Source organism: Anthonomus grandis, chromosome 10 (genome assembly GCF_022605725.1).
Source record: "Anthonomus grandis grandis chromosome 10, icAntGran1.3, whole genome shotgun sequence".
Lineage (NCBI taxonomy): Eukaryota > Metazoa > Arthropoda > Insecta > Coleoptera > Curculionidae > Anthonomus > Anthonomus grandis.
The window spans coordinates 10,162,871-10,175,611 of NC_065555.1; the positions used below are offsets into that span (position 1 = coordinate 10,162,871).

Sequence of the window (12,741 nt, forward strand, 5' to 3'; positions counted from 1 at the left end):
CAATTCTTCCATATTTCATATGAGCTACATGTTCTTTAACGCTGACATTAATTGATCTTCTTGATTGCCATATGAACTTATACAATCGTTGCAATTAATCTTATAGATCTCGGACTTCATTGGTCTTTTTTTATCTTATGGGTTTCCCAACAGATGTCGTAATGTTTTTTAAAAATTATAAATAAAATTATGAATACAAAATTTAAACTTTGCTTCTTAACCCGTAGCTACTACTGATGGGTCCCGAAGACCCATCCTATTTTATAAATAGGGTATATTTTTTAAGTTTGGCAACATTAAATACTCGCTGTCTCGGTACTCCTCCGCAATACCATACGCGTGATTTCGCCGGCATAGATTCATACTTCAGTATTCGTTCGTGTTGGCGAGGTTCAAAGGCAGTGTTTACTGGGTCCCGAGGACCCATCAATAGTAAGTACGCGACAAGTTAATAACTGCTTATTGGTTTGAAAGTATCTATTTCGTTGTTATTTTTTGCAAGGTATTTATCTATTTCACAAGAATAGGAACTAGTGGCCATAAGGTATAAAATGTGTTTTTTTACTATCTTTCAGTAAATGCAACGCAATGGCATCCAGTTCTAGGGCATTGTCAGAAGATGCGTTAAGAAATATTTTAGAGTCTGAAGACCTTTGGGAAAGTATAGAAGACTCAAACCAAATGGGCTCGAGCAAGAAAAGTGTATCCGTTGGTGTTCCAAACAGAGAAGCTGTGTTAGAGGAACTAGAAAGATTGTCTGAAGAGAGTGACGAGAATGAAGAGGACAGTGAAATACTGAGCGACCACAATTCTGAAACAGAGCAAGAAGACTCCGATTCGGACGAAAAAGAGTTGCCCATCAGGAAGAGTTGGTATGGGAAAGACAATACCAAATGGTCAAAAACAGCAGGTATTAGAGGTAGGACCCCTGCTCATAATTTGGTTACTATCTTGCCTGGCCTTATTGGCCCTGCTCGTAATAATCCTCCACGTGAGCCTGTATATGCTTGGAGTCTACTAATTCCTAATGAGATGATACAAAAGTTAGTTGATTTTACCAATTTGAAGATAACCTCCACCAGAGAAAACTGTAAAAAGTCTAAAAGGTTTGCTCAGTCACAAACTAAATTTTGGCCTTCGTTTACTGAAAATACTAACATATGTGAAATCAAGACGTTTTTTGGGTTGTTGAATCTTCAGTCCATCTTTAAATCTAATCATGAAGACGTCCGTTCTATCTGGGCAACAGATGGGACAGGAAGACCTATTTTTCGTGCTACTATGAGTCTGGCCAGATTCTCGTTTTTATTGAGCTGTCTCAGATTTGACAATGTAGAAACCCGAAAAGAAAGAGTAAAAACTGATAAGTTGACCGCTGTGTCGGAATTATTTGACGAGTTTGTAGCTAGATCAAAGTCATGTTATTCACCAGGAATTTACCTAACTGTAGACGAAATGTTTGTACCGTTTCGAGGAAAGTGTGGATTTCGGATGAATATTCCGAACAAACCTGCCAAATATGGAATTAAAGTGCATGTTTTGGCTGACGCTAAAACGCATTATCTCGTAGATGCAAAGATTTATGCCGGTTCCGAAATAAAAGTTGATGGTGCAAAAAAGCCTACATTATCAAATCCAACAAGAGTGGTTCTTAGGCTTGTGGAGTGTGTTAAAGGCACCAACAGGAACATCACCGGGGACAACTGGTACAGTTCAGTGGAACTCGTCGACGAACTCAAGAAAAACAGTTTAACGTACGTGGGAATCTTACGAAAAAATAAAAAATCTGTACCACCTGAATTTTTACCAAACCGATTTCATTCATCAACGTTTGAATTTACTTCCTCAACCACTATAGTAAGCTATATGCCAAAAAAAAGTAAAACCGTTATATTACTTTCTAGCATGCATCATGACAATTCTGTCAACGAAACAACCAAAAAGCGGAGCTAATTCATTTTTATAATGAAACAAAATCTGGAGTTGATGCATTAGATGCGAAATGTGCGTTGTATTCAGTATCCAGAAGAACTAACCGTTGGCCAATGGCAATTTTTTTTGCTATATTGAACATTGCACGTGTAAATTCTCGAATATTATTGTACCAATTTGCATCAAAAGGTAAAGAAATAAAACGATACTCATTTATCAAAACTCTTGGGAAGCAATTAATAGATGAACATTCGCGACTCAGAATGGCCAAAAAGAAGGTGCACTCAAATGTACGAATCCTCATTGCTGAACTTTTGGGGGTTGCGAATCCAGTTTCTGAGCAGCCTCAAGTACCTCCTGAAAAAAGTAAAAGCAAAAGGTGTGCCATATGGCCCACCAACAAGGATAAAAAAACTGCTATCCAGTGTGACATATGTAAGTTGCCCATTTGCAATCAATGCTGCAAGAAATTGTGCCCTAAGTGTTCTGAAAAATAATTTTAGGTTTTTTTCGGTTTATGTACTGTAATATACCCAAGTAATTTTAAATTTTTGAATAAAAGTTTTTTTTATTGATTTTATGGCTATTTTATTATATGTAATAAAAATGTGTCAGTAGTTCAGGGTTAAGATCACCTAATAGTATACTCGGCAGAACGCTATTCCGTAAGATACTCGCTTAACTTTGTAGATATCGTGCGGTGTACCACTTGTGTCATTCCGAAATGACGGAGAATCAGCCCATTTCTCGGTGTTTATAATATCGTTACATTGTACAATATTTTCAGGAAGCATAAAATAAATAGGAAATGGGACATTAGGAGAAAACTATATTAAAATAAACTTATAAATAAAATATATTGAAGATAGTTTATTTCAGAGAAAAACCCAATACAAATAAAGAACATGTTTAACATAAATAAAACGAAATAATTTCGTTTGACAAGAGGCGCAATTCAAAAAAAATGTTAGTCGTAACAACGAACTAAATTGCACAGGTCAAACTAAATAAAAAAACACATTTCTCACGTTATTAAAGGCTGTATTATAACTGTATAAAGTTTAAAAAATTACATAAAACTAATAAATAAATAATATGAGAAATAATACATAAATTAGAGTATGATTTGGTTATAAAGTTACTAAGTAAAAAAAAATAAAGCGTAATATTCAGCGCAATTATTTGACATGATTATATACACATAATATATTCCATTATCATACATTTGTTTGATTATTATAAATTGACGCTGTCATAATTTAAATTATTTCCTAATATACGGAATAATAATAAACTTGATATGCTCTTAAAATAAGATAGTATAAACTAAGTATGTATTGTGTTTCTTTTTTAAACATTACTATTTTTTATTTTGTATATCTTGTAAAGATATAACCAAAACATATCTTGTTAATAAAACTAAAACGTTATTCCTAAAGAATTAGCCAATATTATTAAAATGTTAATCTTAAAAACATAAACTATGAAATGGAGCTTTTATCTATAAGAGGAAAACTTACTTATCTAAAGTTTAAGATTCACATAACTTACTTTGTTTAAACAGAACAAGTCATAAAATTTATATAATACAAAACCCGATATACTTTTAAGTTCCAATAATCCTAAATAACAAGCCGACGAAATATGTTACAAAAACCTAAATAGTCAAAGCGTCAACAGCCAACAAAACCATATTATTTTCTAATCGGTTTTAAAATTTTTTTAACATGAAGTTATAAAAGTCTGATATTAAGGTATAAATATCCTTGTCGCCTCAGTTCTATTTATGAACAGCAAAGAAAACAGTTTCAGTCTTTACAGTTTAATGAGACATAAGTCAAAACAATAAAAATATAGTAAGTCATTTTAATGAAACTGTTGGGATTTTTAAATGTTCACTCATTTTATAAGCAACCTACGAATTGGAAGTTACTACTACTGATGATTCCCATGTTCATGTTTAAAAATAAAACTTCACAAGTTTTTTTTGGACTAATTTACCAATAAAGATGTATTTTAGACTAAGTTTCCGTAAATTAATTTCAGTCTTCTCCAAGAGTGCACCGAAGAAAAATATACTTTCTTTTTCTTACACCATCTATAGAATTCTCTCAATTACTCTACAAACCTTGAGGAAAAAAACCTGTTGGGACAAACTGTATAAAGGCTTGTTTCTATCCAAATAGTTAAGAGAAGTACATATACGGGCTGTCCCATGTTAATTCTGTGTTTGAGAATGTTGTTTCAGACAAAAAAGGTAAAGGACTAAGTAGATCAAAGCAGTTCAATCATTTTGAATTTAAAGCTTGTTTTCATCCCTATTTCTTATACCAGACTTAGACATATATAGACTTAGACAGGAGAATTAGCGTCTGGGTCAGAATAACGATCTATTGGTAATTCATAATTAGTCCAAGAAAGCTTGTCAAATTATACATATGTTTGCCTTGATAGCTTGGTTATACGTGATACAAACCTTCCCGTTAATGTTAAATAACGATTATTAAAGTTTAAGACATTAGTTAAACGACTCTAAAGACGAAGAAATTACTTTCATTTTTAAATAATATATTCTGCAACCTCACATCTTCAGTTCTTCACTATATTCCAGTGCTCAAAATGTATTATTTTAACTAAATACTATATATTCTAGACCAAATAAATAAACTAATAAAAAATACGATTTATTTAAAAAGATGTTTTGCATGTACGACGTCTTATTCTATTATAATATATTTATTGCTATGTACATAGTGTATCATAAGTAACTGCAGGTATGTGACCAAAGTAGAGTTTTTAAATAAAATACCTGAACTTTGTATATCCTCGGGTTATCAGTAGTTAGTTGTAATAAAGTAAATAATATACACATTTTCTAACTTAATTAAATTCTAACTAAGCAAAAAGATAATATTTGTAGAAATTTATGATACACCTTGTAATCATATTTAAATTAATATATGTATCTACAAAATTACAAAAAAAAAACAGAAAATAGATAAATTGCTCTAAAAAAAGGCAATACTAGTTAGCCTTTTTTGTCAATAATTTTTTACTTTTTTTTACACACATAATAAATGTATTTTACAAATTATTTATTTTTGTTTCTTTTATTTTGTTAAGAGTAACTGTAATGTTGATGTGAAATAATTGATTATGTTTGGAATATTCTATATTTTTTTGTTGGCGTTATCCATTTAATTTAAAATCATTAGTTATCAAAAAGGTAAAATTGTTAAATTTTTTTTTAGATTTCTTAGATTTTTTGTAAATTTAATAATTTACTTGAGTGCCGTAAAATTTACTGTTCCTTTTTTTCTTCTTAAATTAGATAAATAAGTACCTGCAGTAAAATATTTTTTCACATCCAAAAGTTTAGATTATTATGACCTAATTCGATATTAATATCACCATTTTTCTAATCCTATCTACTTTTTCAACAAAATTTTGATATCTTTTAAGGCCATTTTTTTCAGAATCTATAGAAGGTATTTTAAGACACCTCTAGGAAAAATCTTGTATCTAACAGATCGTAAAGTGTATTTTCGACCATTGACTGCTTGTCCTCAGAAAATGAAATTACTATAACTCTTCAAAACGTTAATAAATTAATAAAATACCATTTGGCGTCAATAACAATAAAACTATTACACTCCGCGAAATTAATCACGAATTGTGTTAAGGTCAAAATGATATTCATTTCGATTGTCCCGTCGCAATCACATCTCCATTCGTTTCTATCAGCCCTATAAGCTGTTCTAATATCCCGAAAACTTTTAATTAAATTAATATTATTCATATAATCTTTGTCAAAAAATTGCTTCGATATTCTTAGCAAAATATCCCTGTGTGTGAACGTTTCCATTTAGAACAATGCCTATTGCTTCTATGCCTATAAATTGAAAATCGACTATTTACAAAATGCTTCGATTGAGTAAAAAATTGAAAAGAAAAATCCCTATTCCAAACATATTCAATATTATAACATTAACAAACCCTACAGATGTATATTTACAATGCTGCTACAACCAAAGTGTTTCATAGGAAAAAACAGGGCTAAATTGAAACGCAATACCCAAACCAAACATATAGACTAAACCATATTAAAAAAAAGAAACACCACTACTTTGTAATAACGTTAGGCACTTTCTGGTTAACTTTTACAACCAACAACATTAATCAAGGTTGTCCAGAGCTATTATCATTACTGCTCGAACCATTTGAACTGGTCCTGGGTGTAATACATAAAACAGGACTAGGAGGTCCGGTTTTTGTTACGGTCTGAGATGTAATTGTTAATGATTTTGGTATTCTCGGTATAATTTGGATAGCTGGGTTTTTATCGAGTGCATAAGCCATTATGCTAGGGGAATCTTGATTTTGTCCAAGCCTTTCCACCGTTTTATCAAGTTTCTCCAAAATAGATTCGGTTGACTCGCTGGTAATGGTTGATGACGCGGTGCTGATTGGTACTAAACTTAAGGGTTTACCTTCAATTACTGTACCACCGGAAGTTTTTCCAATGAATAAACTCTTTTTGGGTACGACCGTTTTAAGAACAGAGCCCTGACTTAGCATTACCGGTGATTGTTGTTTCGATAAAATTTGTTGTTCCTGTAGTTTTTTTTGTTTAGCTTCAAAACTGCGTTTAATGGCGCACATTTTCTTGTAGTCCTCTAGAGTTATATGGTATGGTTTTCCACCTGAGATGACCTGAAAAAAAAACAGACAAATTATGAAAGCGACAAATAATTCAGCATTATAGTTTTTCTAAAAGTATATAGGCCTGGCTAATTCAGGTCTTGAGGAATGTCTCAGAAATGCAGAAATCGGGACGACCGTGTAAGGTTAATTGTGGAGATTTCATTAATTTACTTTTGGCTTTTGGCAGCAAAAAACAGAAATAATTAAAAAATCATAAAATTAATTATACAAAATGGTATTTAACACCTTAAAAATATTGGACTTTTATTCGAAAACCGGATACGGTATCTAGTGGGAGAATAGTTTTATGATAGACTCAGTCAGATATTGTGGAGCTCAACGGAAAAAATGCGCCTTGAATAAATGTTATTAATTCTTTTGTAGGGATGGTTTTAAGTCAGTATTTAGTTTTTAGTAAGTTTTCCTTAGAGTGTTCGTTTTTATTCCTACCTAAACTATTAAGTTCCATAGATTCACTTCAAAAATACATTTTCCTTGAAGGACCAGCGTAAGTGAAGAATCGGTAAAGTATTTTTAATCTCTTTATAACTTAGGCTTTGCCTATGATTTTCTGTTGCATTCCAAGGCATGGGTATTTTCGTTACCCAAGAATTAAATTTCCTGTCCTGTATATTATATTTTATTTTGCAAAAAATTAACAAAATTGTATTTGCTTAATTGCTTTATAGGCAGATTGCAATACTTAAACAATATCTAAATTAAATTGGTGTATATGATAATCTAATATTTTTGTGATAATATGATAATATTTTTATAATGAAATTCTGTGACAACTCTTTTAAAGGTAGGTAAAAAAATATAACAACAGTCTTTAAATCCTGATATTTATTACTTTCACATTCTTTTATTTATTGAAAAATAGTAAATACGCTACTGCTTTTTCTTAATATGAAAATTACTTTTAAATCCCCTTTTAATTTTAGAACAAATATAATTATTTCATATTATGCATTTGTCTTATATGAAACTGCTAAAAACATACAAAAATTGCTATGATATGTGCTTTAACTCAACACAAAATAACTAGTAGATTCTAAATTTCATAAATACCGAGTTTGCTGAAGCCAATGGATTGAATACACATAACTTTGAACCAATAATCTGCCTAAAATGCGTCTACCAATGTCTACGAATAATGGAAGCTGCTTTAAATATTATTCAGATTCTAATTTGGGAGAATTCTTCATGATTATTTAATATATCTTTATGATATTGAATGAGTTCGGGCCCTAATTCCTCGGGATTATTTATTATGAATAAATTTCTGCCAATATTTGTTCAAATGAATGACAAAATTGATCAATTTGATTTAATAATTTTATTTACAAATAAAGCTAATTTTTCTAGGTGCACCGTAAGAAATTTTTACAATAATCATTTCTGGAATAAAGGAAATCCACATGATCTATCACGAAATCCCACCACCAAGCAGTTTTCTGTAAATGTATGCTTTGAAGAAGGGTCGTGAGAAATTTCAAATTCTTAATCTTTTAATATATGACCTAAAACATTTATCACGTAAAGTTTTACACTGATTCCTTATTATCCTTATATCCCTTACTCAAACATTTCATATTTTGGCAACCACCATCAACTTTTTTTGTATATAGGCGTAATATTGGATTATTAGGTACAGATTTACCAGTTTCTTTTAACAGAGACAGGAAAAATACAGAAATTTTCATTTTTTTTTTCTAAATTTCTCGGCAACATTATAATTCATTCAAAATTATATATTTTTCTTATAGCATACTATTAACTAAAAAAAAATATAAAAAATAACCATATTAAAAAAATGTAATAAAAGCTTACCTGGACAAGTCCGGGCTTTCTCTCGTGCTTCTTATTAGGATCTATAGGGATCAAATTAGGTCTCCAGTTCTTCGTAATGGGAAATTTAATCTTCTGACTAGCCTGCGCTCTAACGTTTGAAGGACCTTGGGGTCTTTGGTTAATGGAAATTAGTCCGGGAGGAGCATTCGGTCTATTTCTTGCCAAATTCTGAAGCATCGTGCTGGTTGGGTATAAAGGTGGTTGTCTTAGTTGGTGGACAGTAATCGGTGTTCTTGAAGATTGAATCTAGAACAGAACAAGATTTATTGTATATAAAATTCCCGCAAAGATTTCTGAAATCAATTTTGTATGTGTTATAAAAAGCAGCTTCAATCTCAATTTCAAGGAATGAGTTAACGTTCATAGTATAATTACAGTAATAACTTGTAATAACTAGATTCTCTAAATGAGAATATTTTTGTGCAGATAATTTCTTTTTTGAGGTTATTTATAAGCTAAGAAATGGAATTAATATATATGGAAATCAAAGAGAAATATATTTAGAATGAGACTGATGCTGTCTATCAGTTTAGTTTCAGCCAAGGTTTTTTTTTTAATTAATCGATTAAAAGACGAGTTTCCAGATAAATGGATAGGGCGAAGGGAGCCTATAGAATGGCCTGCTAGATCTCCTGATATAACGCCGTTAGACTTTTTGCTATGGAGTCATTTGAAATCTATTGTGTTTACTCCCCAACCTGAAAGTTTGGATGAACTTCGTCAACGCATCATCGACAGCTGCCATGATATCCCACAACATGTTTTTAAAAATGTCCGTCAGGAATTGAAACATCACCTATATCATTGTTTGGCCAAAAACGGGCAACATTTTGAACACTTATTGAAGTAAAAACTGATATTTTCATGTTTTTGTTTTCTATCTGAACAAATTAAGATAAACAAAGATTTTTCTAATTTTCTCGAAAACGAATCGGCCGATTTAAAAAAATCAAACGTCAAAATAAAAGACTTCGAAAGACAAGACATTACTCGATACCCCTTGCCATTTAAAATTTTTAAGGGGATGACCCTGGGGGACAGAGGGTGAAAGGGGGTGAAGTAATTTTAGGTTAGAAAGTTGTCCCCCTCGACAAACCTTTTGACGTATTTCAACGTTCTTTTTATTGGATTAATGGATCTCCCATTTTGTTTTTACCAGAAATGACTGTGCACATCCGTTAGAGTTATTGTACTAATACGTTTAATTATGATATGACTAAAATGTAATTTAAATAATTTCAAAGTTCCCATAAGCGAAAATGAATAAATAGAGTGAATTTCCCTTAATTTCAATTAACATTTTGGATATATGCATGTATGGTAAAGAACAAATGTAATTTTTATTCTAAATAGATTTTTACCATTTAAAGACCGGCTCAATAATTGTCAATAAATGATTATGCCCAAATTTTCAAAACTTAAATTGAAAATCCCATCTTACTTACCTCGCTTTCACCAACCTGGCTAATAGTGATAGGAGCGAGTCCATTGGTGCTATTTTGTATCATTACTCCACCACTGGTTCTGTGAATTTTATTAAACTGGACCATGCTTGGAGGTTGCACATTTGAGGTTTTGCTAGGGATGTTATCATAAGCGCGTAAGCGATTTTGAACGCTTTCGCGGTAGTTTACTGCATGATGACTTGCCGTTGGAGAAAGGACGAGGTCTCCGTTTCTGGAATTAAAAACATAAAAAATCATATTTATTTTCAAGATAAAAAGCTCTACAGGCAAATTGAATAGTTTTGGGATCACAAAGTCCAAAGCATACCTATAAATATGAAAAAAAGAATTAGAAATAATAAAGAAAGAAAAAATCTCAAAGTATTTGTTTTAAAATTTAAAAAAAAATAATTTAATCTACTGATTTAATATGAAATTATGTTAATGAATCCGTATGTGTCTAAACAATCTGAAGGTTGAACTTCTGAACAAATTAATTAGCAGAATAGCGAGAACATTTTAAAGATTACCATAACTAATATACTTAAATGTTTGCAATTGTCTAAATCTAAAACACATCAAGAAAGTAATTTTGAATGTTGGTACAGCAAATCAGTAAGTTAATAAAATTGTTCATTATCATAAAACAGAGGGGGGGTGATATATTATAGTTTGGAGTTCTTAGGTTCTAGTGTATCAGGGTATTTGCCCTTATATAAAATATGGACTAAGATATGTATTTCGAATTTAAAAAAAAATTAAGCAAACTCCTGCGAATACTGGTATAAAAGAGTGAATTAAAATGTTTTAAATTTGAATTAAAACATTCATTCACAGAACCATACATACCACTTCAAAGAACCCTGGACGTATGTGGTTGTAAATTAATGAAAACAATAAGAACTTTATGATGTTTGATTAACTAAAGCCTTCGATACGATGTGTCATTTCAGACTGGTTAGGAAGCTGGAATACTGTGTATTACGTACATCAATAATTTATCGAAAATTAATAGTTCTGGGTTTGTTATTAGTTTTGCTGATGATACCGCTAAATTTTATGAAGGACTAGAGGTCTCCGAAGGTAAAGCGTACAGTACAAAAAAAGCTAAATATTGCAAAAACGATTTTAAGAGAATAAATAACAATTAGCAAAATAAAAATTAATTTGTTCCTTTTTTTCTCATAAATAAGCAATCTTTCGGATTTATATAACCAAATATTGACAAGGATCATATCAAATATTTAGGCATTATAATAGATTTTCACGATCTTTGAGCATATACAAAATCTAATGAATAAAACAAAATATTTAGTTTCAACCCAAAATATACTTAAATGTTAAAAACGATTTATTTTGCTCTCTTTCAATTTTGAATCGTGAATGAAATATTAGTTGGAAAAGACTTAAAGGAAGGATATTTGAACAAAATTAAAGTGCCACAGAAACGGGTAATAAAAATTATGTATTAAAAAATGTACTCATGCATTTGCAAGGAAAAACTACTGCTAAATATATCCTATATTAGGACAGTTTAATAGTCATAAATTTTTCTCATTCTTTTATTACCTTTCTTCTTAATTTTTCAGTTCCTTATTTTGTTAAAGTAAAATGAATTCATCATATTTTTCATAAATTTCTTGCTTGTTTATCTGCATTATTATAAGGCTCTGTATGTTTGATAACAAAGTATTTATTGTCAGTATTATTAAATACATCTACACACAAGATAAAGGAATGATAGTATATACAATAATACCACCAGAAAAAAAGGGGTATAAGTTACCTACCTCTCTATTTACCTCACCAAATTAGCCAAGTTTTTATCTAATTAATTAAAATTATAACTTTTAACCAAATATTAAAGTTAGCGTGTGAAGTAAACGAGTGTCTGATTTTTTTCGTTCCTTACTTTTTCCTTTAATAGTAAGATTTATTTTAATTCTTTTTAAAACTTGAATTATATATTAGAAAAGAAATAAATTATATAAGGTCTATAAGCTTAAATTTGACGAAACATATTTTTTTATAGCAAAAAAAAACATTTACCTAAAATATTTCTCGAGTAAAATCAGATGCCTCAAGAAACTACTCTTGCTTCCATAAGGCTTCTGTAACTCTTGCCAAAGCAGTTTGGTTTCCTCGTCGTATTGAATAACCGAAGTACATTTTTCCCAACCTTCTGGTGTTCTACCGAGGACGTTTTTAAAGTCGATGTCCCCTGCTAAGCCCAATTCTTCTTCACCTAAACAAATAAACAATTTAAAAATAACAAGTTTTTCATATTACAATTATACTATCAAAGTAGAAAGGTACAATACCTGGGAAAAGCTGCCTGACAGATATAGAAGGGTTTGTAATGAGTTTGCTAGACCGCTCATCCTGCCAGGAATCCGATTTTGTCCCATAATTGGGTTTAAGCGATATTGACGGATTCTGCCCTAACCTTTGAGCAGCTAGGTCATTTTTGCTTTTATATGTTCTTAGCGCATCTGACGCTTTTGTTACCTATAAAATATAATGTTTTTTTTTTTTAAGCTGTATATACAAAAATAAAATTATTTAAATTACCGTTTCAGTCTTTGTTACAGTTTTTGCTGCAATTTTACCATCTTTTTTGTTTTCACTATCACTAGGGCATTCCATTGCAATGGCTGGAATAAGGGTGTTATAGTCAACCCCACTATATTCATCACCCTCGGGGGATTGTGCTCGAGACTGATTGGCGCTTCGAGAGAGATTCGTGTCGCTGGATGCTACCCGTTTTCTGGAACTGAAAATGTGTACTTAGTTGGTTGATGATAAA

The 12,741-nt window shown here is 30.9% G+C and overlaps 2 protein-coding genes across 3 annotated transcripts in view; one reads left to right on the forward strand and one right to left on the reverse strand.

Annotated features, from left to right (window-relative positions):
- Positions 1–588: 588 nt before the first annotated feature.
- On the forward strand, positions 589–1,953 carry LOC126741379 (piggyBac transposable element-derived protein 3-like). Its single transcript, XM_050447770.1, has one exon. It carries the CDS (start codon positions 589–591, stop codon positions 1,951–1,953), a length of 1,365 nt encoding a protein of 454 aa, XP_050303727.1.
- Positions 1,954–4,603: 2,650 nt separating this feature from the next.
- LOC126740870 (uncharacterized) overlaps positions 4,604–12,741 on the reverse strand; it is a 79,080-nt gene continuing 70,942 nt past the window's right edge. For both annotated transcript variants that reach the window (XM_050447032.1, XM_050447031.1), the window contains exons 16-21: positions 12,507–12,708; positions 12,257–12,443; positions 11,985–12,180; positions 9,936–10,167; positions 8,470–8,736; positions 4,604–6,645 (exon numbers count right to left, since the gene is read on the reverse strand). In XM_050447032.1, coding sequence (XP_050302989.1) covers positions 6,112–6,645; positions 8,470–8,736; positions 9,936–10,167; positions 11,985–12,180; positions 12,257–12,443; positions 12,507–12,708 — 1,618 coding nt within the window. In that variant the 3' untranslated portion in view covers positions 4,604–6,111. The remainder of the gene's footprint in view (positions 6,646–8,469; positions 8,737–9,935; positions 10,168–11,984; positions 12,181–12,256; positions 12,444–12,506; positions 12,709–12,741) is intronic.